The sequence below is a fragment of the Heloderma suspectum genome, chromosome 6 (genome assembly GCF_057233095.1).
Source record: "Heloderma suspectum isolate Gila_16-S chromosome 6, 16-S_ref, whole genome shotgun sequence".
Taxonomy (NCBI): Eukaryota; Metazoa; Chordata; class Lepidosauria; order Squamata; family Helodermatidae; genus Heloderma; species Heloderma suspectum.
This window is the reverse complement of record NC_139463.1, coordinates 52242620-52269188: the sequence shown is the minus strand read 5'-3', so window position 1 is coordinate 52269188 and position 26569 is coordinate 52242620. Positions and strand designations below refer to the sequence as shown.

Below are 26569 nucleotides of genomic sequence, written 5' to 3'. Positions count from 1 at the left end.
CGAGGGCCTGTTTCCCGCCATGAGACCGGGCCTGGGCGCCACGTCCCAGGCACCCACCTGGAATGGTGCGTCATCTGCCCGCTCCTTGGCCCTGTTGCTCAAGGCCAGGCTCAGCCCTTAAATGGGAAATCGATAACAACGGGGCTTGGTGGGGAGATCCTACCTCTTCTGGATGAAGGTGGCAGCCCCTTTGGGGGTGAGCTGGTGATCGGCTAAGGGAAATCAGCCCTGGCTTGCTGGGGCTGGGCCTTAAAAGGAGGTCGAGGGAGAGGCATGGCGTTTCCCTGCATCATGGTGGTTTAGGACCTGCTGTCAGGACCTGGATGCTATCCTGCGAGGCCCATACCTAGGTGTGTGAAAGGATAGGCTAGCTGGTTTGGTTATTTTGCTTGGGGGTGCGGTGTAAAGGCTCTCTGTGGATATTTTGATTTTCCTGCAAACTTTCAGCTTTGTAACCTTCTGTACAGCCTACCACCTCTAACTCTCCCCTTCCCTTTACCCCTCCCTTATAATAAAACAGTTATCCAACTCCCAGTTGGTGTGATCCTTTCTGTTCAACCTCTGCTAAACTCCGTGCCTCTTGGCAGGAGGGTGTCTTTTGGGGCTTGAGACCAGGTTTGGCCTGTCCTCCCTTGCAGGGACGTTGGGGTTAGCTCCAGCGTTCCTTCACAAACACTATTTCTGGTTTTCAAATGTTTCCTCCAGCCTATATTTGAAAAAGTTTGCTCGAATACACAACTGCTTGCTTCCAAAGTGCTTGCTCCCACTGCTGTGGTGAGCATCTAGAAATGTGGGAGACAAGCCACCCGCCATCCCCTATGCTTGCTGCCAGGCACCTCCAAGAATACACAAACGTCCTGGAATTTAATTTGTAAAAGAAAAGCAGGGGGGCAGGGTGCTATGGCTCAACGTTGCCTTCAGGTTCTGCCCTAGAAACCATTCTCTCTAATCCCAGATGTGAAGGATTGGCTGTGGTTATGTTCAAAGGCAACCACATTTGAAAATTACTATTTTGGCTGAGCCTTGACATGGCAAACATGTTCCGAGGCTAAGCCTTGCTGAGTGCTAGCACAAGCAGAAGTCCAGCAGTATGTGTGCCAAGAGATATAAGGAACCACAGCAGAAACAAATCAGTCAACACATATTTATTGACAATAGACTGTCTAGTCAGAGGGGGCAAGCCCATGTGAAAACTGAGCAGCTGGTACAGAAGAGGCAAAAGGCAAGTAGTGAGGCTATCTGTTGCGCGGGATATCTATTCTGCATTAGCCCTACCAAGACTAATGGGAGATCTGCAAGGGCAGACACAGACGCTTGCACATCTCCCATTCATCTGAAGGGCGATGTTCCTGGCAGACGTTCCAATCCTCCCTACATTCTGAAAGATTTCCCTATGTGGTGTGGCTGGTGATACAAGCGCAAGTCAGGAGACTTGGTAAAGACACATCACTTCCACCAGTTTTCTTTCAACTGCTCCAGTTGCTTGACAACCCATTCGAGTAATAGCTGTACCTTCTTCATTGGAGGCATGTGAAAATTCAGGAGGACTGCCAGGGCCAGTCCCCATTCTTTGCAGTTTCTCAAACAACTGCCTGCAGCCAGCCTTCTCTTGCTCACTCAGGAGTTCCACATTCAGTCCAAAGCGTTTAGTGCCTGAAAAGCTCTCCAGGATCTCCAAGATCGAGTCCCGGTCTTTGGTACAGGCATTTTCAGTGAGCACGGCTAGGAATTCACCTAGGAGACCAAAAGCAAGATCTTTTTGGAAGATCCGGTACAGGTTTTGGGATCCAAGTTGGAGCAGGAGTTCGTAGCGTTCTTGGCTGTTTTTCATGCATCTTCGCCAATCTCTGTAGAACTCTGCAGAGGTCTTAGGCAGCCGTTCCAACTCCTGGAGGAAAAGAACAATGTCACAGCTCCCAACCCATGTGGATCTTGAACCACTCTCCAGCACGCCCCCCAGATGAGGACTCAGGCCTCATCCTTGAAAAGGGCTGTTTAGGATAGATGTTTTATTTTATGGCAATTATTGTCAGGAGCGCCCTAGCTGCCTCTTACAGTCCCCTCCAATAGCCAACTCAAGACACAGACGACGAGGATTCTTTCCAAGGCTTTATTCCTTTATATACTGATCACTAGTGACTAAGCAAGGAACTGCACTGGGGTAGACAGCAGAGTAGCCTAAGCTCCAGGTAAGGCAGTTGGTCCCCGTTTGAAGGAGAAGCGTGGGAAGACTGAACTTATGGGCTATGGAGAGATCCTCCCTCTTACCCTTGGGTCCTCGGGACACGACCGTAGTTTTAGCGCCAAACGAGCGGAGCGCCTCCTTTCAGCTCCCTCCATCTGTCGCTGCTCCCTGCATCTGCGCCCAGTGTCCAGCAAGCCCCCCTCTAGCGCTCTCTCACAGCCAGGGTCGCTATCTATCCCAGGAATGCTGGCAGGAGGAATCTCTGCCAGCTGCTGTGCTTGTGAGAGATGAGCGAGCTCCTCTCTCACGGATTGCTGTTCTTCCTCAGAATCAGAACTGCTCTGGGGCTCTATGGGTTCAGTTTCCACCCTGACATTTATAAGATTTAAACGGGGCTTGTAGCATTCCATGCTGAATTCCCCAAATCCTATCTCAGGAAATCCCAGATTCTGCTTCCAAAATGTGATGCAAAACTATACATGTTTGTTTGTTTATTTATTTATTTCATTTCTATACCGCCGAATAGCTAAAGCTCTCAAATGTTAAGATTCAGTTGTATGCCATTTTCCCTGTTGTGCACAATTAAGAGCTGAAGCACAGAAAATTCTACTCTAAAGAATCTCAAATTCTATACCATGAAATTTCCATTCAAATTTTGCACTCAGAATGAATTGTGAAAATCAATATGGTATGCACTGGTAATGCCTATTTTGCATATACATTATATTCTCAGTTTGTATACTGAATTTGAATAATGCTGGTTGAGCATTTGTAGATTTTTTTTTTTTTAAGGAGTGGCAATGGTTGTATGATTAAGGGATATGGATAAGAGGCAAGGAGAGAGACAGAGAGATGTACCGTTATACACAACAGAGAAGCTCAACCTCTCTGAACACTGTTACACTGAATACCTTTTGCTGTTACAGCATGCTTTTGAATATAGGTTCTCAACCAAACAATAAGGGCTAGAAACATACAGTACTTTAAAAATAAAGAAAAGCTAATATTCTCATGTTCTACATATACTGCCAGATTTTTCCAAATTCTGAATGTAGCAATCCTTTCAGTTCCAGTCCCTTGCTCTGGGGTGAGATCTGCCATAATCAAATAATCATTGACTTTTAAGAAACATTTGGAGAAACGTAAGTTCTACTTAGGAGTGTACGAAAGTCACTTACCTGGTCTCGCAGCTTGCTTCACGGTGGGGGGGAGGCGCTTCGCTGCTCCCCCCGAAGTTCAGGCCAGGGGGGGAGGCTTCCCGCCTCGCCCGGCCGAAATTCAGGCCGGGGAGAAGCGCCCTGTCTCCCCGGCCGCGAACTTCAAAAGAAAAACAAACAAACAAAAACGCCCCTGTGATAGGCTATGTAACGATTAACGTAGCCTATCATGGCTAGATCTGCAAAGTCAGCCATGATAGGCTACGTTAATCGTCACGTAGCCTATCACGGGTGACTTTGAAAAAAAAGAAAAAAAAAGCGCATACACAAATGGCGGCCCCCATAGGGAGCCGCCATTCGCGTTCCTTATTTGGTCCCTGTAGTCCACGTAAAGGTTTACGTAGACTACGGCGAAAATAAGGGCAACGCTATGGGGGCCGACATTAGCCGTACGCATTTTTTTTTTTTTTAAGTCACCCGTGATAGGCTATGTGACGATTAACGTAGCCTATCACGGCTGACTTTGCAAATCTAGCCGTGATAGGCTACGTTAATCGTTACGTAGCCTATCACAGGGGCGTGTTGTTTTTTTTACTTTTCTTGTAATGGCGGCGGCGGCAGCCGGTCAAAAGACCGGCTGCCGCCCCCGCCCCTGACGAAGACCTGCCGAATCGCTGCCGGGAGGGACATTCGTGAAAGGTAAGTCCCATCCCGGGGGGGGGGCAGTGGAGAATTTCTCCCCGAACAACCTTCGGAGGACCGAATGCATTGGCACTCGGCCCCCCGAAGTTTCGGGGAGAAATTCTCCCCCATCCCTAGTTCTACTCCACCTTCATGGATCACTGCCTTGTTGTGGCAAAGGGGCTTGTGTAATTCAGTGAAGCCATAAGCTATGCTGTGCAGGGCCACCCAAGACGGACAGGTCATGGCAGAGAGTTCTGACAAAATGTAGTCCACTGGAGAAGGAAATGGCAACCCACTCCAGTATTCTTGCCAAGAAAACCCCATGGAACGTATCACAAGGCTAAAAGAGATGACGCCGGAAGATGAGCCCCTCAGGTCGGAAGGTGTCCAATATACTACTGGGGAAGAGCAGAGGGAATTTCCAAGTAGCGCCAGAAAGAGTGAAGCGGCTGGGCCAAAGCCGAAAGGACACTCAGCTGTGGATGTCCGATGCTGTAAAGAACAATATTGTTTAGGAACCTGGAATGTCAGATCAATGAATCAAGGTAAGCTGGAGGTGGTCAAACATGAGATGGCAAGACCGAACATCGACAACTTGGGAATCAGTGAACTAAAATGGACAAGCATGGGCGAATTTAATTCAGGTGACCTCATATCTACTACTGTGGGCAAGAATCCCTTAGAAGAAATGGAGTAGCACTCATAGTCAACAAAAGGGTGGGAAAAGCAGTACTGGGGTACAATCTCAAAAACGATAGAATGATCTCAGCACGAATCCCAGGCAAACCATTCAACATCACAGTAATTCAAGTCTGTGCCCCAACCACTGAGGCCGAAGAAGCTGAGGTTGATCAGTTCTACAACACCTTCTAGAACTAACACCCAAAAAAGATGTCCTCTTCATCATAGGGGATTGGAATGCTAAAGAAGGAAGTCAAGAAATCACCGGGATAACAGGCAAGCATAGCCATGGTATACAAAATGAAGCAGGACAAAGGCTAATAGAGTTTTGCCAAGAGAACACGCTGATCATAGCAAACACTCTTTTCCAACAGCACAAGAGGTGACTCTACACATGGACATCACCAGATGGTCAATATCGAAATCAGACTGATTATGTCCTTTGCAGCCAAAGATGGAGAAGCTCTATGTTGTTGTTGTTCAGTCGTTCAGTCGTGTCCGACTCTTCGTGACCCCATGGACCATAGCACGCCAGGCCTTCCTGTCCTCCGCTCTCTCCCGGAGCGTGCTCAAGTTCATATTCATTGCATCCGTGATGCTATCTAGCCATCTCATCCTCTGCCGTCCCCTTCTCCTTTTGCCTTCAGTCTTTCCCAGCATCAGGGTCTTTTCCAGGGAGTTTTCTCTTCGCATTAGGTGGCCAAAATATTGGAGCTTCAGCTTCATTATCTGTCCTTCCAATGAGCACTCAGGGTTGATTTCCTTTAGGATAGACTGATTTGACCTCCTTGCAGTCCAGGGGACTCGTAAGAGTCTTCTCCAGCACCACAGTTCGAAAGCATCAATTCTGCGGCGCTCAGCCTTCCTTATAGTCCAGCTCTCACAGCCATACATTACTACTGGGAAAACCATAGCTTTGATTAGACGGACCTTTGTCGGCAAGGTGATGTCTCTGCTTCTTACTATGCTGTCTAGGTTGGCCATAGCTTTCCTCCCAAGGAGCAAGCGTCTTTTAATTTCATGGCTACAGTCACCGTCTGCGGTGATCTTGGAGCCCAAGAAAGTAAAATCTGTCACTGCTTCCATTTCTTCCCCTTCTATATGCCAGGAAGTGATGGGGCCAGATGCCATGATCTTCGTTTTTTGAATGTTGAGTTTCAAACCAGCTTTTGCACTCTCCTCTTTCACCCTCAACAAGAGGCTCTTGAGATCCTCTTCACTTTCTGCCATTAGGGTGGTATCGTCTGCATATCGGAGGTTGTTGATAATTCTCCCGGCAATCTTAATTCCGACCTCTGATTCATCCAACCCGGCATTTCTCATGATGTACTCTGCATATAAGTTAAATAAGCAGGGTGACAATATGCAGCCTTGTCGTACTCCTTTCCCAATTTTGAACCAATCGGTTGTTCCATGTCTGGTTCTGACTGTTGCTTCTTGACCCTCGTACAGGTTTCTCAGGAGACAGGTAAGGTGGTCTGGTACTCCCATCACTTTAAGAATTTGCCACAGTTTGTTGTGATCCACACAATCAAAGGCTTTAGCGTAGTCAATGAAGCAGAAATAGACGTTTTTCTGGAATTCTCTTGCTTTCTCCATGATGCAGCAAATGTTGGCGATTTGATCTCTAGTTCCTCTGCCTCTTCGAAACCCAGCTTGTACTTCCGGTAGTTCTCGGTTCGCATACTGCTGAAGCCTAGCTTGTAGGATTTTGAGCATCACCTTGCTGGCATGTGAAATGAGTGCAATTGTGCGGTAGTTTGAACACTCTTTGGCGCTGCCCTTCTTTGGAATTGGAATGTAAACTGAACTTTTCCAGTCTTGTGGCCACTGTTGAGTGTTCCAGATTTGTTGGCATATTGAATGCAGCACTTTAACAGCATCATCTTTTAGGATTTTAAATAGCTCGGCTGGAATACTGTCATCTCCGCTAGCTTTGTTGTTACTAATGCTTCCTAAGGCCCACTTGACTTCACTCTCGAGGATGTCCGGCTCAAGTTCAGTGACCGCACTATCATGGCTATCAGGGACATTCAGATCTTTCCTGTATAGTTCTTCTGTGTATTCTTTCCACCTCTTCTTAATCTCATCTGCTTCTGTTAGGTCCCTGCCTTCTTTGTCCTTGATCATGCCCGTCTTTGCACAAAACGTTCCCCTGAGATCTCCAATTTTCTTGAAGAGATCTCTAGTCTTTCCCATTCTGTTGTTTTCCTCGATTTCTTTGCATTGTTCATTTAAGAAGGCCTTCTTGTCCCTCCTTGCTATTCTCTGGAACTCTGCATTCAGTTGGGTATATCTTCCCCTTTCTCCCTTGCTTTTCGCTTCCCTTCTTTCGTGAGCTACTTGTAAAGCCTCATCAGACAGCCACTTTGCTTTCTTGCATTTCTTTTTCTTTGGGATGCATTTCGTTGCTGCCTCCTGAACAATGTTATGGACCTCCGTCCATAGTTCCTCAGGCACTCTGTCTATCAGGTCTAATCCCTGAAATCTATTCCTCACCTCCACTGTATATTCATCAGGGATATGATTTAGGTCATACCTGAAAGGTTTAGTGGCTTTCCCTACGTTCTTCAATTTAAGCCGAAATTTTGCAAGAAGCAGCTCATGATCTGAGCCACAGTCAGCTCCAGGTCTTGTTTTTACTGACTGTATGGAGCTTCTCCATCTTTGGCTGCAAAGGACATAATCAATCTGATTTCGATATTGACCATCTGGTGACGTCCATGTGTAGAGTCGCCTCTTGTGCTGTTGGAAAAGAGTGTTTGCTATGATCAGCATGTTCTCTTGGCAAAACTCTATTAGCTTTTGTCCTGCTTCATTTTGTACACCAAGGCCATGCCTGCCTGTTATCCCGGTGATTTCTTGACTTCCGACTTTAGCATTCCAATCCCCTATGATGAAGAGGACATCTTTTTTTGGTGTTAGTTCTAGAAGGTGTTGTAGGTCTTCATAGAACCGATCAACCTCAGCTTCTTCGGCCTCAGTGGTTGGGGCATAGACTTGAATTACTGTGATGTTGAATGGTTTGCCTTGGATTCGTACTGAGATCATTCTATCATTTTTAAGATTGTACCCCAGTACTGCTTTTCCCACCCTTTTGTTGACTATGAGTGCTACTCCATTTCTTCTAAGGGATTCTTGCCCACAATAGTAGATATGATAGTCACCTGAATTAAATTCGCCCATGCCTGTCCATTTTAGTTCGCTGATTCCCAAGATGTCGATGTTCAGTCTTGCCATCTCATGTTTGACCACCTCCAGCTTACCTTGATTCATTGATCTGACATTCCAGGTTCCTAAACAATATTGTTCTTTACAGCATCGGATTTTCTTTTCACCACCAGACACATCCACAGCTGAGTGTCCTTTCGGGTTTGGCCCAGCCGCTTCACTCTTTCTGGCGCTACTTGGAAATACCCTCTGCTCTTCCCCAGTAGCATATTGGACACCTTCCGACCTGAGGGGCTCATCTTCCGGCGTCATCTCTTTTAGCCTTGTGATACGTTCCATGGGGTTTTCTTGGCAAGAATACTGGAGTGGGTTGCCATTTCCTTCTCCAGTGGACCACATTTTGTCAGAACTCTCTGCCATGACCTGTCCGTCTTGGGTGGCCCTGCACGGCATAGCTTATGGCTTCATTGAGTTACGCAAGCCCCTTCGCCACAACAAGGCAGTGATCCATGAAGGGGAAAAGCTCTATACAGTCAGTAAAAAAAAGACCTGGAGCTGACTTGTGGCTCAGATCATGAGCTTCTTGCAAAATTTTGGCTGAAATTGAAGAATGTAGGGAAAACCACTAAACCATTCAGGTATGGCCTAAATCATATCCCTCATGAATATACAGTGGAGGTGAAGAATAGATTTAAGGGATTACACCTGATAGACAGAGTGCCTGAGGAACTATGGACGGAGGTCCATAACAACTAAATTGTTGTTGGCAGCAACTAAATAGTTGGCAGCAACTCAATCCATCCCAAAGAAAAAGAAATGCAAGAAAGCCAAGTTGTTGTCTGATGAGGCTTTACAAGTAGCTGAGGAACGAAGGGAAGCGAAAAGCAAGGGAGAAAGGGGAAGATATATCAACTGAATGCAGAGTTCCAGAGAATAGCAAGGAGAAACGAGAAGGCCTTCTTAAATGAACAATGCAAAGAAATCGAGGAAAACAACAGAATGGGAAAGACATATTTTCAAGAAAATCGGAGATCTCAAGGGAACGTTTTGTGCAAAGACGGGCGTGATAAAGGACAAAAAAGGCAGGGACCTAACAGAAGCAGATGAGATTAAGAAGAGGTGGAAAGAATACACAGAAGAACTATACAGGAAAGATCTGAATGTCCCTGATAGCCATGATAGTGCGGTCACTGAACTTGAGCCGGACATCCTAGAGAGTGAAATCAAGTGGGCCTTAGGAAGCATTACTAACAACAAAGCTAGCGGAGATGACAGTCTTCCAGCTGAGCTATTTAAAATCCTAAAAGATGATGCTGTTAAAGTGCTGCACTCAATATGCCAACAAATTTGGAACACTCAACAATGGCCACAAGACTGGAAAAGGTCAGTGTACATTACAATTCCAAAGAAGGGCAATGCCAAAGAGTGTTCAAACTCCTGTACAATTGCGCTCATTTCACATGCCAGCAAGGTGATGCTCAAAATCCTACAAGCTAGGCTTCAGCAGCATGGGAACCGAGAACTACCGGAAGTACAAGCTGGGTTCCGAAGAGGCAGAGGAACTAGAGATCAAATCGCCAACATTCGCTGGGTCATGGAGAAAGCAAGAGAATTCCAGAAAAATGTCTATTTCTGCTTCATTGACTACGCTAAAGCCTTTGATTGTGTGGATCACAACAAACTGTGGCAAATTCTTCAAGAGATGGGAGTACCAGACCACCTTACCAGAGAAACCTGTACGAGGGTCAAGAAGCAACAGTAAGAACTGGACATGGAACAACCAACTGGTTCAAAATTGGGAAAGGAGTACGACAAGGCTGTATACTGTCGCCCTGCTTATTTAACTTATATGCAGAGTACATCATGAGAAACGCCGGGTTGGATGAATCACAGGTTAGAATTAAGATTGCCGGGAGAATTATCAACAACCTCAGATACGCAGACGATACTACCCTAATGGCAGAAAGCGAAGAGGATCTAAAGAGCCTCTTGTTGAGGGTGAAAGTGGAGAGTGCAAAAGCCAGTTTGAAACTCAACATTAAAAAAACGAAGTTCATGGCATCTGGCCCCATCACTTCCTGGCATATAGAAGGGGAAGAAATGGAAGCAGTGACAGATTTTATTTTCTTGGGCTCCAAGATCACCGCAGACGGTGACTGTAGCCATGAAATTAAAAGCCGCTTGCTCCTCGGGAGGAAAGCTATGGCAAACCTAGACAGCATAGTAAGAAGCAGTGACATTGAGTCTGTTTCCCGCCTCCCAGCTGATCAGAGCAGAGCAGAGCAGAGCAGAGCAAGCTACTCCAGCTGATCCAGGGACTACAGAAGCAAGCCAGCTCCCAGAGAGCGAGCGACCAGGGGGAGCAAACAGGAGTTGGCCAGGGGAGTTCGGCACGGGAGGTCAAGGGGGAGGCCCCTAACACGTTTTTTCATTTTTTTTATTTTATTTTTAACTAACTTTTTCCCATTTATTTGTCTTGTAACACACACTTTCACACAAGTAGGACTCTGCTTTTAACCTCTACTAAGTAGAGGAACAGGCACAGGCTAGTCTAGCAAAATCACAAAGCTAGACACAAAAAGGGAAAAGAGGCTATGGAAGGACAAGACTCTCCAGTGGTGGTGACCTGCAAGGTATGTGCAATGTTTGTTTTCTTGCCTGAGAACAACATGGCCTACACCTGCAACAAGTGCAAGTTGATCACGCTGCTGGAGGAAAAAGTAAGTAGACTGGAGCGGCGACTGTCGACCCTCCGGGGAATAAGAGAACATGAAGAGTTCTTGGACAGAATGGGAGAACTACAGCAGCAAAGGGAAGACCAGAAGCTTGAAGAGCAACAGCAAGATGAGGCAGTGGGAAATGCTGAGGTGAAGAAAAATGGAGTAGAGGATACTCCTTGGAAAAGGGTGACAGTTAGGAGAAGAAGAACTAGATGCCACTCTGCACCAGTGGATCTGTGGAACCGATTCCAGGTACTTACGGATGAGACTGGAGGACAGCCTGCAGAGGATTAATCACAGGGGAACTGACATGAGAGTGAGCAAGAGGCTGAAGGTCAGTCAAACAGAGGCGATGAAACCCAGGCCTACAACAAGAAGAAGAGAAGAGTGGTAGTAGTGGGAGACTCCTTGCTGTGTGGGATCGAGACCCAAGTATGTCGTGAAGACCCGTGGACTCGCCAGGTATGTTATATCCCGGGAGGACAAATTAGAGACGTGACTGAAAGGTTGCCTGCACTCATAAAGCCCACTGACAGGTATCCCTTTCTTCTCATCTATGTGGGAACAAATGATACCTCCAAGCAGATCTATGAAGAAATCACTTCAGACTTTGAAGCTTTGGGAAGGAAACTCAAGAACTTTGGGGCCCAGATAGTTTTCTCATCCATCCTTCCCGTAGTTAGAAGAGAGATAGAAAGGGAAGGAAAAATATTCCGGGTGAATGACTGATAAGAAGGTGGTGCCGACGAGAGAAATTTGGATTCTTGGACCACGGGCTATACTTCCTGGAAGATGGGCTGTTGGCAAGGGACGGGTTGCACCTCACAAAAGATGGGAAGAATGTGTTTGGCCACAGCATGAAGAACTTCATCAGGAGGGCTTTAAACTGAATCCCACGGGGAAGGGAGATGTAATGTTGGGGGTAACAATGGACGTAGGCGCATGCACTGCAATGGAGAGAACAGCTCTGATAGCGCCCAATAATAGTCTTCAGACACATGTAGGAAGAAAGCCAGACTATGAAGCACATGGTCTTCGATGTCTATATACTAATGCCCAGAGTATGGGAAACAAACAGAACGAACTTGAACTCTTAACATAGGAGGGAAATTACGGCTTGATAGGTATAACTGAGACTTGGTGGGATGACTCTCATGACTGGAATACAGCAATTGAAGGCTATAACTTGTTCAAAAGGAACAGGAGGAACAGAAAGGGAGGTGGGGTTGCACTGTATGTGAAAAATACATATCTCTGCACAGAAATACAGGAGGATGAGCTTGGTAGCCACATCGAGAGCATCTGGATCAAAATTAATGGAGCAAAGAATAAAAGGAACCTGGTGGTCGGAGTCTACTACCGGCCACCCAACCAAGGAGAAGACGACGATGAAACGTTTGAAAAGCAAATAGCCAATGTTTTAAGGAAGCATGATGTAGTAGTAATGGGGGACTTCAATTTCCCCAATATTTGTTGGGAGACAAATGCTGCAAAACATGGCCCCTCCAGGAAATTCCTGACTTGTGTGTCGGATAACTTCCTCCTATAGAAAGTAGAGGAAGGAACTAGAGGATCGGCTATCCTTGACTTGATCCTAACCAACAGAGATGACTTAGTGGATCAAGTAGCAGTTACAGGAACTCTGGGGGAAAGCGACCATGTTGCACTTGAGTTCTTGGTTCTAAGGGAAGCAAGAGCCGAGTGTAGTCAAACGCGTACCCTGGATTTTAGGAAAGCTGATTTTAATAAACTCAGAACAATGATCAGTAAGGTCCCATGGCAAGCGACGCTAATGAGAAAAGGAGTCCAAGATGGGTGGGAGCTTTTAAAAAAGGAAATTCTCAAGGCACAATCACAAACCATTCCAACAAGAAGAAAAGGTGGAAGACAACAGAAGAAGCCAATGTGGCTTCAGAAAACGCTTAGGGATGACCTGAAAACAAAAAAGGACACATAGAGGAAGTGGAAAGAAGGCCAAGTAAGAAAGGAAGAGTACAGGCAGGTAGCACAGGATTGCAGGGATGGGGTCAGGAAGGCTAAAGCTGAGAACGAGTTGAGGTTAATGAGGGATGCAAAAAGCAACAAGGAGGCTTTCTTCAGCTACGTGCATAGTAAAAGACAGAGGAAAGAAATGGTGGTTCAGCTATTAAATAAGGATGGCAAAACGATAACAGATGACAAAGAAAAGGCAGAAATGCTCAATTCCTACTTTGGCTCAGTCTTCTCCCAAAAGAGGGTCTATGACCCCCCTGGCAAAGGCAAAGTACAGGCTGAAGGGGCAGGACTGCAGCTTGAGATTGATAGAAATATGGTCAAGGAACACCTAATTACTTGGAATGAGTTCAAATCTCTAGGGCCAGATGAAATGCATCCTAGAGTAATAAAGGAACTGGCAGAAGAACTCTCAGAACCGCTGTCTATTCTCTGAGAAATCATGGAGGACGGGGGAAGTGCCAGATGACTGGAGGAGGGCTAATGTTGTCCCTATCTTCAAAAAGGGTAAAAAGGAGGAACCTGGGAACTACAGACCAGTCAGTCTGATATCAATCCCTGGGAAAATTCTGGAGCAGATGATAAAGCAATCCATTTGTAAGCACCTTGAAAACAATGCAGTGATTACTCGAAGCCAACATCAATTTGTCAAGAACAAGTCCTGCCAGACAAATCTGATCTCATTTTTGGATCAAGTAACCTCCCTTGTAGACTGTGGGAATGCTGTAGACATCATATACCTCAACTTCAGCAAAACCTTCGACAAAGTGCCCCATGATCTCCTGATGAGCAAACTAGCTCAAAGTGGGCTAGATGAAACAATGATCTGGTGGATCCACAGTTGGCTACAGAATCGGACTCAAAGAGTGCTTCTGAATGGGATCTTCTCAAACTGGGGAGAGGTAACGAGTGGGGTACCACAGGGCTCAGTCCTGGGACCAGTGCTCTTCAACATTTGTATTAATGATTTGGAGGAGGAGGTGCAGGAAATGCTCATCAGATTTGCAGATGACACAAAATTGGGTGGGATAGCTAATACTTTGGAAGACAGAAACAAAATTCAAAGTGATCTGGATAGACTGGAGCGCTGGGCAGAAAACAACAGAATGACATTTAATCGGGATAAATGCCAAGTTCTCCACCTAGGAAAAAGAAACCAAATGCACAGTTACAAGATGGGGGATACGTGACTCAACAACAGTACAAGCGAGAAAGATCTTGGAATTGTTGTCGATCACAAGTTGAATATGAGCCAACAATGTGATGTGGCTGCAAAAAAGGCCAGTGCTCTTTTGGGCTGCATTAATAGAAACATAGCTTCCAAATCCCAGGAAGTACTAGTTCCCCTCTACTCAGTACTGGTTAGGCCTCATCCGGAGTACTGTGTCCAGTTCTGGGCACCACACTTTAAGAAGGATGCAGACAAACTGGAGAGGGTTCACAGGAGGGCAACAAAGATGATCAGAGGACTGGAAACAAAGCCCTATGAAGAGAGACTGAAAGAACTGGGCATGTTTAGCCTTGAGAAGAGAAGACTGAGGGGAGATATGATAGCACTCTTCAAGTACTTGAAAGCTTGTCACAGAGAAGAAGGCCAGGATCTCTTCTTCATCATCCCAGAGTGCAGGACACGGAATAATGGGCTCAAGTTATAGGAAGCCAGACTGCGGCTGAACGTCAGGAAAAACTTCCTGACTGTTAGAGCAATACGAGAATGGAACCAATGACCTAGGGAGGTGGTGGGCTCTCCCACACTGAAGGCATTCAAGACGAGGCTGGACAGCCATCTGTCAGGGATGCTCTGACTTGGATTCCTGCATTGAGCAGGGGGTTGGACTTGATGGCCTTGTAGGCTCCTTCCAACCCTACTATTCTATGATTCTACATCACCTTGCCGACAAAGATTCGTATAATCAAAGCTATGGTTTTCCCAGTAGCAACGTATGGCTTTGAGAGCTGGACTATAAGGAAGGCTGAGCACCAAAGAATTTATGCCTTCGAACTGTGGTGCTGGAGAAGACTCTTACGAGTCCCCTGGACTGCAAGGAGGTCAAATCAGTCCATCCTAAAGGAAATCAACCCTGAGTGCTCATTGGAAGGACAGATACTGAAGCTGAAGCTCAAATATTTTGGCCACCAAATGTGAAGAGAAAACTCCCTGGAAAAGACCCTGATGCTGGGAAAGACTGAAGGCAAAAGGAGAAGGGAACAGCAGAGGATGAGATGGCTAGACAGCATCACCGATGCAATGAATATGGACTTGAGCATGCTCCGGGAGAGAGCGCAGGACAGGAAGGCCTGGCATGCTCTGGTCCATGGGGTCATGAAGAGTCAGTCACGACTTAACGACTGAACAACAACAACAACAAGTTCTACTCAAAAGGGATCAAGGATTTCAAAGCTCCTAGAGAGAAGTGTTCTCACCAGAGATAGCTCCACCTCACTCTCTTGTTTGCAGTCTGCTTTAATTGTGCCGGAGTTCCATAACCCATTTCTCTTCTTCCCGATCTTGTCCCTTTTCTCCAGAGGCTTCAAGTGCGATGCCAGAACAATATCCCTGCAGGCACAAGAGAGAAGGGAGCAGTATTAAAATTGCAGGAGCAGCTAGCCATAGTAACTGCTGCAGTGATTAGAAGACCTGTGTCTGCTAAAATTCCCTTTTATAGTTATTACAGACACAGAAACCTTGCCTGCTTTTGCATTCTCCCTACCTGAGTGCTGGGCCCTTGTAGAAGCCCCTTGTCTAAGAGCAGGAAAGTTCTGAACATCTGTAACTCTGGGTGGCTCCAAACTACCATCCTTGCCACCTCTAGCTTATTATGTGTACTTTGCAACATGTGGAAAGCAGGCTATACGGCAAGGAGAAAATTTTCACTAAGGCACAATTTGGATTGGCAGAAGCAGAATAGGAATTCTTTGCCATGTCGTATACTCCTAATGGTAAATGACCCTGGTAAATCATTGCCCCTATCTTATCATTTTCAGGGATGTATTTTAAACATTGTTAGTGTAATTTGCCTCCTATCTCTCTGATATCTAGAAGTTAAATCTTGACGTGAGTGAAGATGCATTTTATTGCTTCATCCAAGTCAGCTTCATCCAAGTCAGAGCATCCCCGATAGGTGGCTGTCCAGCTTCAGCTTGAATGCCTACAGTGTGGGAGAGCCCACCACCTCCCCAGATAATTGGGTCCATTGTCGTACTGCTCTGACAGTCAGGAGGTTTTTCCTGATGTTCAGCTGGACTTTGTCTTCATGTAACTTGAGCCCATTATTCCATGTCCTGCATTCTGGGATGATCGAGAAGAGATCCTGGCCTTCCTCTCTGTGACAAGCTTTCAAGTACTTGAAGAGTGCTATCATATCTCCCCTCAGTCTTCTCTTCTCAAGGCTAAACTTGCCCAGTTCTTTCCGTCTCTCCTCAGAGGGCTCTGTTTCCAGTCCCCTGATCATCTTTGTTGCCCTCCTTTGAACCCTCTCCAGTTTGTCTGCATCCTTCTTAAAGTGTGGTGCCCAGAACTGGACACAGTACTCCAGATGAGGCCTCACCAGTGCTGACTAGAGGGGAACTAGTACTTCATGCGATTTGGAAGCTATGCTTATATGAATGCAGCCCAAAAGAGCATTTGCCTTTTTTGCAGCCACATCACATTGTTGGCTCATATTCAACTTGTGATCGACAACAATTCCAAGATCCTTCTTGCTTGTAGTGTGGTTGAGCCACGTATCCCCCATCTTGTCACTGTGCATTTGGTTTCTTTTTCCTAGGTGCAGAACTTGGCATTTATCCCGATTAAATGTCATTCTGTTGTTTTCTGCCCAGCGCTCCAGTCTATCCAGATCACTTTGAATTTTGTTTCTGTCTTCCAAAGTATTAGCTATCCCGCCCAATTTTGTGTCATCTGCAAATCTGATCAGCATTTCCTGCACCTCCACCTCCAAGTCATTAATACAAATGAAGAGCACTGGTCCCAGGACTGAGCCTTGCGGTACCCCACTCATTACCTCTCCCCAGTTTGGGAAGGTCCCATTGATAAGCACTCTTTGAGTCTGATTCTGTAGCCAACTGTGGATCCACCGGATCGTTGTTTCATCTAGCCCACTTTGAGCTAGCTTGCTCATCAGGATATCATGGGGCACTTTGTTGAAAGCTTTGCTGAAGTCGAGGTATATGATGCCTACAGCATTCCCACGGTCCACAAGGGAGGTTACTTGATCAAAAAATGAGATCAGATTCGTCCGGCAGGACTTGTTTTTGACAAATCCATGGTGGCTTCGAGTAATCACTGCATTGTTTTCCAGGTGCTTCCAGATGGATTGCTTTATCATCTGCTCCAGAATTTTCCCAGGGATGGATGTCAGACTGACTGGTCTGTAGTTCCCAGGTTCCTCTTTTTTGTGGATAGGGACAATATTGGCTCTCCCCCAATCATGTCACTTCACCCATCCCTGATGATTTCTCAAAGATAATAGACAGTGGTTCTAAGAGTTCTTCCGCCAGTTCCTTTATTACTCTAGGATGCAGTTTGTCTGGCCCTGGAGATTTGAACTCATTCCAAGTAATTAGGTGCTCCTTGACCATATGCCTATCGATCTCAAGCTGCAATCCTCCCCCTTCAGCCTGTACTATGTGCTTCATAGTCTGGCTTTCTTCCTACATGTGTCTGAAGACTATTATTGGGTGCTACAGAGCTGTTCTCTCCGTTGTGGTGCTTGAGCCTTCATCCATTGTTACCCCGCACTGTACGTCTCCCTCCCCTGTAGGATCCAGTGTAAAGCCCTCCTATCAGTCAATAATGAATGTTTAAAAGATATAGTGTTATGCAAGAGATTCCTAGAAGGCATCTTTATCATCTGGAGAGGTTCAGAGGAAAAACCTAAGGACTTTGGACAATATGTTAACAAGGTGCTGGAGACAATCCAATTATCACTGCAAAATTAATTTTTGGATGTGGAGGTGAGAATGGAAGATCATAATATACAGATGTGAGTTTATACACAGATGCCAACTCTTTTTTGGCATATGACATTTTTCATCCTGGTTATTTAAAAATATATTTGCCCTACTCTCAAATGATAAGGCTATACAGGAATTGCAGCAATAAAAGGGAATTTGCACACAGGACAGTATCCTTGCAGAACTCAAGCAAAGGGGGTTTAGAGTTCATAGAGTTTTAAAACAGGCATTTTATAAAGCAAAGAATCTGGACAGGAGGATGCTATTGCAGCCTAAATGTGAACAAATCAAGCAGGAGGGCTTAGGAATCAGGAGGGCCTGCACCTAGGAAAAAGAAACCAAATATACAGTTACAAGATGGGGATACATGGCTCAACAACACTACAAGCGAGAAGGATCTTGGAATTGTTGTCGATCACAAGCTGAAGATGAGCCAACCATGTGATGTGGCTGCAAAAAAGGCAAATGCTCTTTTGGGCTGCATTAATTAAATGCTGCATTGGGCTGCATAGCTTCCAAATCATGTGAAGTACTAGTTCCTCTTTACTCAGCACTGGTTAGGCCTCATCTGGAGTACTGTGTCCAGTTCTGGGTACTGCACTTTAAGAAGGATGCAAACTGGAGAGGGTTCAGAGGAGGGCAACAAAGATGATCAGGGGACTGGAAACAAAGCCCTCTGAGGAGAGATGGAAAGAACTGGGCATGTTTAGCCTTGAGAAGAGAGACTGAGGGGACGTATGATTGCGCTCTTCAAGTACATGAAAGGCTGTCACAGAGAGGAAGGCCAGGATCTCTTCTCAATCATCCCAGACTGCAGGACATGGAATCATGGGCTCAAGGACACCAGATTCCAGCTGAACATCAGGAGAAACTTCTTGACTGTTAGAGCAGTACGACAATGGAACCAATTCCCTTGGGAGGCAGTGGGCTCACCTATCTGGAGGCGTTCAAGACGAGGCTGTCAGGGATGCTGTGACTTGGATTCCTGCATTGAGCAGGAGGTTAGACTCAATGGCCTTGTAGGCCCCTTCCAACCCTATTATTCTATGACAGTGTCCTTGACTTATGATGGCTACACAACTCAGATAGAACTCAGTGGCAAACATTGGCACCTCCTGTCAGAGATCCCATACTGTAGAAACTACGCTGTTTTTGCATATAGATGTGCATGGAATTTGAGGGATGCACTGGTACATAGTACATTGTGAGCCAGACAGCCCTGTACCAACTCCATCTGATACAGTGGCTGCGCCCCTACCTTCCCATCTGCTCTCATCGGTAGGACATGTCCTGGTCTCCTCTCGTTTAGACTACTGTAATGCGCTCTACGTGGGGTTACCCTTGAAGATGGTTCGGAAGCAGCAGCTGGCGCAGAATGCAGCAGCTCGCCTGATTAAAGGCAGCCGCCGGCGAGGTTACATCACTCCAGTGCTGAAGGAGTTGCACTGGTTACCAGTTGTTTTCCAGGCCAAATTCAAGGTGTTGGTTTTGACCTTTAAAACCCTATATGGTTCCGGCCCAGCCTATCTCAAGGAGCATCTCCAGCAACACCAGACAGGCTGCTCAACAAGATCAGCCTTGGATGGCCTTCCCTCTGTCCCATCAGCCAGGACAGCTAGGCTGGTGAGGGAGAGGGCCTTGTCTGTGGTGGCCCCCACTCTGTGGAACTCCCTCCCTAGGGAACTCCGCCATGCTTCCTCCTTAATGAGCTTCCGCCACACCTTAAAAACGTGGTTGTTCAGGCAGGCATTTGGGGTGGGTTAGGGTAATTTTAGAAATATGATGTTTTTAATCTAGAATTTTATTGTTTTAAATTGTTTCTATTGTTGTACATCGCCCAGAGTGGCTGGGTGACCAGCCAGATGGGTGATTAAAAAATTTAATAAATACATACATACATTGAGAGTTTCTCCTCCCTTAGTATCCTCTTGCATCAATGGTGAAAAGATGGTTGAAAATTATCCTTGTGGACACTGCAGCGTATGTGTGAACTGTATTACTTTAATGGTATTTGAAAACCTTGCCTCAAAGCAGAATCATTACATCAAGGAATTTGTAACCTGATATATGTTGACATCCCCTTCATGGATCACTGCCTTGTTGTGGCGAAGGGGCTTGCGTAACTCAGTGAAGCCATAAGCTATGCCGTGCAGGGCCACCCAAGACGGACAGGTCATGGCAGAGAGTTCTGACAAAATGTGGTCCACTGGAGAAGGAAATGGCAACCCACTCCAGTATTCTTGCCAAGAAAACCCCATGGAACGTATCACAAGGCTAAAAGAGATGACGCCGGAAGATGAGCCCCTCAGGTCGGAAGGTGTCCAATATGCTACTGGGGAAGAGCAGAGGGTATTTCCAAGTAGCGCCAGAAAGAGTGAAGCGGCTGGGCCAAACCCGAAAGGACACTCAGCTGTGGATGTGTCTGGTGGTGAAAAGAAAATCCGATGCTGTAAAGAACAATATTGTTTAGGAACCTGGAATGTCAGATCAATGAATCAAGTTAAGCTGGAGGTGGTCAAACATGAGATGGCAAGATTGAACATCGACATCTTGGGAGTCAGCGAACTCAAATGGACAGGCATGGGCGAATTTAATTCAGGTGACCATCATATCTACTATTGTGGGCAAGAATCCCTTAGAAGAAATGGAGTAGCACTCATAGTCAACAAAAGGGTGGGAAAAGCAGTACTGGGGTACAATCTTAAAAATGATAGAATGATCTCAGTACGAATCCAAGACAAACCATTCAACATCACAGTAATTCAAGTCTATGCCCCAACCACTGAGGCCGAAGAAGCTGAGGTTGATCCGTTCTATGAAGACCTACAACACCTTCTAGAACTAACACCAAAAAAAGATGTCCTCTTCATCATAGGGGATTGGAATGCTAAAGTCGGAAGTCAAGAAATCACCGGGATAACAGGCAGGCATGGCCTTGGTGTACAAAATGAAGCAGGACAAAAGCTAATAGAGTTTTGCCAAGAGAACATGCCGATCATAGCAAACACTCTTTTCCAACAGCACAAGAGGCGACTCTACACATGGACGTCACCAGATGGTCAATATCGAAATCAGATTGATTATGTCCTTTGCAGCCAAAGATGGAGAAGCTCCATACAGTCAGTAAAAACAAGACCTGGAGCTGACTGTGGCTCAGATCATGAGCTGCTTCTTGCAAAATTTCGGCTTAAATTGAAGAACGTAGGGAAAGCCACTAAACCATTCAGGTATGACCTAAATCATATCCCTGATGAATATACAGTGGAGGTGAGGAATAGATTTCAGGGATTAGACCTGATAGACAGAGTGCCTGAGGAACTATGGACGGAGGTCCGTAACATTGTTCAGGAGGCAGCAACGAAATCCGTCCCAAAGAAAAAGAAATGCAAGAAAGCAAAGTGGCTGTCTGAGGAGGCTTTACAAGTAGCTCACGAAAGAAGGGAAGCGAAAAGCAAGGGAGAAAGGGGAAGATATACCCAACTGAATGCAGAGTTCCAGAGAATAGCAAGGAGAGACAAGAAGGCCTTCTTAAATGAACAATGCAAAGAAATCGAGGAAAACAACAGAATGGGAAAGACTAGAGATCTCTTCAAGAAAATTGGAGATCTCAAGGGAACGTTTTGTGCAAAGACGGGCATGATAAAGGACAAAGAAGGCAGGGACCTAACAGAAGCAGATGAGATTAAGAAGAGGTGGCAAGAATACACAGAAGAACTATACAGGAAAGATTTGAATGTCCCTGATAGCCATGATAGTGCGGTCACTGAACTTGAGCCGGACATCCTCGAGAGTGAAGTCAAGTGGGCCTTAGGAAGCATTAGTAACAACAAAGCTAGCGGAGATGACAGTATTCCAGCCGAGCTATTTAAAATCCTAAAAGATGATGCTGTTAAAGTGCTGCATTCAATATGCCAACAAATCTGGAACACTCAACAGTGGCCACAAGACTGGAAAAGGTCAGTTTACATTCCAATTCCAAAGAAGGGCAACGCCAAAGAGTGTTCAAACTACCGCACAATTGCGCTCATTTCACATGCCAGCAAGGTGATGCTCAAAATCCTACAAGCTAGGCTTCAGCAGTATGCAAACCGAGAACTACCGGAAGTACAAGCTGGGTTTCAAAGAGGCAGAGGAACTAGAGATCAAATCGCCAACGTTCGCTGGATCATGGGGAAAGCAAGAGAATTCCAGAAAAACGTCTATTTCTGCTTCATTGACTACGCTAAAGCCTTTGATTGTGTGGATCACAACAAACTGTGGCAAATTCTTAAAGTGATGGGAGTACCAGACCACCTTACCTGTCTCCTGAGAAACCTGTACGAGGGTCAAGAAGCAACAGTAAGAACCAGAGATGAAACAACCGATTGGTTCAAAATTGGGAAAGGAGTACGACAAGGCTGCATATTGTCACCCTGCTTATTTAACTTATATGCAGAGTACATCATGAGAAATGCCGGGGTGGATGAATCAGAGATCGGAATTAAGATTGCCGGGAGAATTATCAACAACCTCCGATATGCAGACGATACCACCCTAATGGCAGAAAGCAAAGAGGATCTCAAGAGCCTCTTGTTGAGGGTGAAAGAGGAGAGTGCAAAAGCTGGTTTGAAACTCAACATTCAAAAAACGAAGATCATGGCATCTGGCCCCATCACTTCCTGGCATATAGAAGGGGAAGAAATGGAAGCAGTGACAGATTTTACTTTCTTGGGCTCCAAGATCACCGCAGACGGTGACTGTAGCCATGAAATTAAAAGACGCTTGCTCCTTGGGAGGAAAGCTATGGCCAACCTAGACAGCATAGTAAGAAGCAGAGACATCACCTTGCCGACAAAGGTCCGTCTAATCAAAGCTATGGTTTTCCCAGTAGTAATGTATGGCTGTGAGAGCTGGACTATAAGGAAGGCTGAGCGCACGCTCCGGGAGAGAGTGCAGGACAGGAAGGCCTGGCGTGCTATGGTCCATGGGGTCACGAAGAGTCGGACACGACTGAACGACTGAACAACAACAAAATACGTTGACATGACTTCAAGAGCCATTAGAATGTGTGAACTCAAAAGCTGCATCCGCTCCAAGAGCCTCCAGGTGCCTCTAGTCAAGCACTTTTTGGACATGGGATATGGGGACAAGGACTTGAGGCTCTGGACAACTGGAAAAGTCCAAGGATATGGGATTAGATTATACCACCAATTAAGGAGGAGGGAAATATTTTGGATCTTCACTTTAAGGACAACTGTGCCCAACGAAGAGTGTAACTGGATGCCGGTATTATAATTCTGTTTAATTTTTCCTTTTTCTTGTTCTTTATTCCTGCCCCTGAGAAGGATTTTGTTTTCTGCTTTTTCCTTGCCATTGTTTCTAGATGTAGCTTTGTACAGTATAGTGTGTTGGTTTTATATCAGTTTGTTGGAACTGTTGTGTATGTCAAATTGTAACAGTCATGTGCCCTTAAGGGGATTTCATATGGTCTTAGATTAGGAGCCACATGCTGTAGGACCCTGAAAGTGATTTAATTAAAAGACCACTGTGGTTATCTACTCCCTAATGAGGCGGTAACACAAGCTGCACAGGGCTGTGGCCTTGACTGGTACTTACCAGACAAACCCTCAAAGAATGGTATTACGGCTCCCAAACCTGTGGTGTATAGACTTTTCACATGCAGGATTGTATCTAAAATTTGATTCATGCTTCAGGTCGGCATATGTAAGTCATCGGTTATGGTAAGAATATTTCCATTCGGATTACCTCTAGATTGTTTGGTCTTTGGCCAAGTTAGTTACAGACAATAAATATGGCATGCCTTTGCATTCCCTATGTACCCCAGAAATAGGAAGGAATTATGCTTCTCCTCCTGGAGTATCCAGTAACCAACTAAAGTAGACGAAACAGACAAGCTGTACAACAGTGATTTTTCTGGTAAACGTATTTTTATCACTTTAAATTCATGTGTTTAAATTAATGAAAGCGTCATTGGGTGCCTGTAACCTGCTATCTTTGTTTTTATCTTGCAGGTCCAATTTTGATAATTAACTTAACAAAGCTGAGTGTTTTGGGGTTATAGTTATGGTAACACTTTTTATCCTACTGACAAAGACCCTTGGGGTTGAAATGCATCTGGGACAGGTTGATACGTATTACTATAACTTGCTATATGATTATTATAAATCAGGAATGTTACTATACTTTTGGACTGTCGATTTTCCATTCTGATACAATTTTATATGGTTTATTATGTAATTATTTTTAAACTACTTTTACACTTTGCATTACAGATTATTTTATCAAAATTTATTTAAAGGTAGCACCATCCTAATCTTCCACTTTACAAGCTCCTTTAAACCCATTTAACATGCTACACCAGGGGTGCTTCCAGACAAGGCTTTTATCATGTAATAGACCTGCCTCATTCACATAAATTTACGGGGGGGGGGGGGGGGCAGACGATGATGATGTCTTCCATCCTTTTCTTTTTTCCCCATGTAAAAAATCAGTTGAGGAAAAGATGGAGTAAGTGCATTGGGTAGCGATAGGAGCCCTTCATCTGGAAGCACCCTGCATGAAGTTAATTTTGAACAACTGATAACATTATGGGATCATTATAAATTTCTGCTCTTTCTGTAGAACAGGCAACTGTCAAATAAATAGCCTCCAACTATGTATATTAGTGGGGGAAGGGGGTCCAGGCAGTGATCCTTGGTGTGAGAATACGGATGCTACAAGATCATCCTGTTGTCATCTGAGAAATGTTGGAGGGCACACCATGTAGGTCAGGCTGTGTCATGCCTCCCTCCGACTCCTCCGAGGATGAAGGGGAATGGCAGGCTCCAGCCCCAGGGGAAGGGACCAGTGCAGAAGGAGCCCAAGCCCCCTCACCTCCTGTGGATGTTCCTTGCCTGGCTGCAGCCTCCCCAGAGGAGTCAGAGGGTGAAACGCCCCCGACCCCAGCAGAACAAAGGTGGCTGCATGTAAGAGAACAATGTCAGTAGGCCTCTGTCTAAGACAGAGAAACAAGAAGCATGATTACATACAAGTGCTTCAGGACGCTGCAGTTAAAAGCCGGGAGCAGACAGGGGCAAGGCTGCTGGAGAACAACGTCATTGTCACATGCCGGGTCTCGTCAGCCTCACCTCGCCTCTGAATGCCTGCCTTGCTCATGTTCCCTTGTGTGTTAGACTGGAAAATGGATTTCTCTTTGCCACATCTCCTTGGATTTGAATGAACCGGTAACACTTCCCACTTCAGTCTCCTTTTCCCTCGCTCAGCCTTGGACAGGTTGACAGCTAGTGAGTTATTGCCGCCAGCTGCAGTCAGCTGGCAAGAACTGACAGGCTGTATCTATCCTTTGTGTCACATCAACAAAGGAACCAATGGAAAGGGGTGTAGCATGCAGAAAACCCAAGTTTCAATCCACAACATCCCCAGGTAGGGCTGGGAAAGATCTTGTCTGAAACAGTGGAGAGCCGCTGCCAGGCAGTTTAGACTATACTGAGCTGGATGGACTGTTGGTCTGACTGCGTATACGGCAGCTTCCTATGAAATCAAGAAACCTGAATTCTTCATAGGATGCTACTTTCTGGTGCACTGCTCGGAACTTAGCCTCGTTTTCTCTCTGATACTTCTCATCAGTGGCGATAGCTTCTTCCAACTCTTTCTCCAAAGCATGGAAATCTATTATGCCCTCCATTTTGGGAACCTAAAAGCAACAGAGATAACCAATGAATCATTTAAATAACTTTTATTCCAAAGAATGGGACAAACTCTTAAATAATCTCACCGGGTCAAAAGCATTAATTTCAGGGAGGAGACCTATGTATAAAGAAATCAAATTGTATTAGTGACAGGCCAAACATACTGTTTCGCACTTCCCCAAATGGTCAGAAGTTCCACGGGTGGAAGCGTACTACAGGGTTCAGTTTCCTTTGGGGAGCGAGCTCTGAAGATGCACAGAATATTTGCAAAATGTGTTTTATTTGCAGATACGCAAGCAGAGCACAATAGAAAGCAAATTGATACTGCAAATCTGCTAACCCAGCATCGGAGTCTTGGGGAACCACTCTGAGGCGCTTCATCTTCAGCCAGCTCACAACTACAAACTCGCTGTGACCCTCGTCAATTCAAGCCGCAAAACCCGCTCCTGCCCCGCTGCCCTTGTCCCCCCGCCCAGCTCCGAGGCACGCCAGCGGGCCTGCGCCAACGCCTTGCAGCGCGCGCTCCTGATCGCTGTTCCGGGCCAGGCCGCCAGCCCCCCGCCGCTTCCCGCCGTCAACAGGCAGCAGGCGGCCGTGCTCGGGGTCCCGCCCGTAGCCCCACTTCCACGGGGGGCTTCGGTCAGCCGCGCGGGCTCCCCTCGCGCGCGGGCAGGGCCGCTTCAGCTGCGTAACAGCAGCCCGGGAGCGGGCCAGAGAGGGGGCGGCCGCCGCCCGCGGGCCGGAGACACGCGCTCCCGCGCGGCCTCGGCCTCCACCGCGCGGCGCTTCGCGCAAAGCTGCCGCTAGCTGCGCGCCCCGCTGCCCGCATCGGCCGGGCCTCCCCGCACTTACGCGGCGCCTGCTGGTGGCGAAGCGGGGCCGCGGCTGCTTCGAGGCCCTCTGCGGGGAGGCGCGCGCGCGCCGGCGCGACCCGGGCCCGTCTCCTCGGAGGCGCGCCCCGCCGAGCGCCGGGGGACTTACGCCCGGGCTGCGTGGGCAGCGCCGCCGCCGGGATCTCGGGCGAGCGGCCACTTGACGGCGCTCCGGGCGGCCCGAGCGAGCCACGCCGCGACGGGCCGCTCCGCCCGGCGTCCGGAAGCGCCTGGCCTCCGCTGCCACGCAGGCCGCGGCCCCGGTCCTCGACGCCCGCGGCCGGCGGAGCGCGGCGAACAGGGGCGGCGCGGCGCTCCCGGCCACGAGGCCGCGGCGGGATTCCCCGGCGCCCGCGGAGCCTGATCGCCGCCCACCTCTGCCCGCGCCGCGGAGAAGCAGGCGCCTCCCCCGCCGACAGCGCGCGGAAGGGCGGCCGCTCAGCCAGGCGCCGCGGGGCAGCCC

The 26569-nt window shown here is 46.8% G+C and overlaps 1 protein-coding gene across 16 annotated transcripts; it reads right to left on the bottom strand.

Moving 5' to 3' along the window:
* Positions 1-1130: 1130 nt before the first annotated feature.
* DNAAF19 (dynein axonemal assembly factor 19) lies at positions 1131-26569 on the bottom strand. Of its 16 annotated transcripts, none has more exons than XM_084804321.1 (5): positions 26087-26569; positions 25321-25352; positions 25094-25239; positions 15015-15147; positions 1131-1888 (listed from the first exon to the last, which is right to left on the bottom strand). In XM_084804321.1, exons 3-5 carry the CDS (start codon positions 25228-25230, stop codon positions 1424-1426), a joined length of 735 nt encoding a protein of 244 aa, XP_084660447.1. In that variant the 5' UTR covers positions 25231-25239; positions 25321-25352; positions 26087-26569; the 3' UTR covers positions 1131-1423. The 16 variants fall into 16 exon arrangements, with proteins under 16 accessions (XP_084660447.1, XP_084660455.1, XP_084660457.1 ...); XM_084804329.1 differs by having other exon boundaries at positions 26482-26569; XM_084804331.1 differs by having other exon boundaries at positions 25117-25239; positions 26482-26569.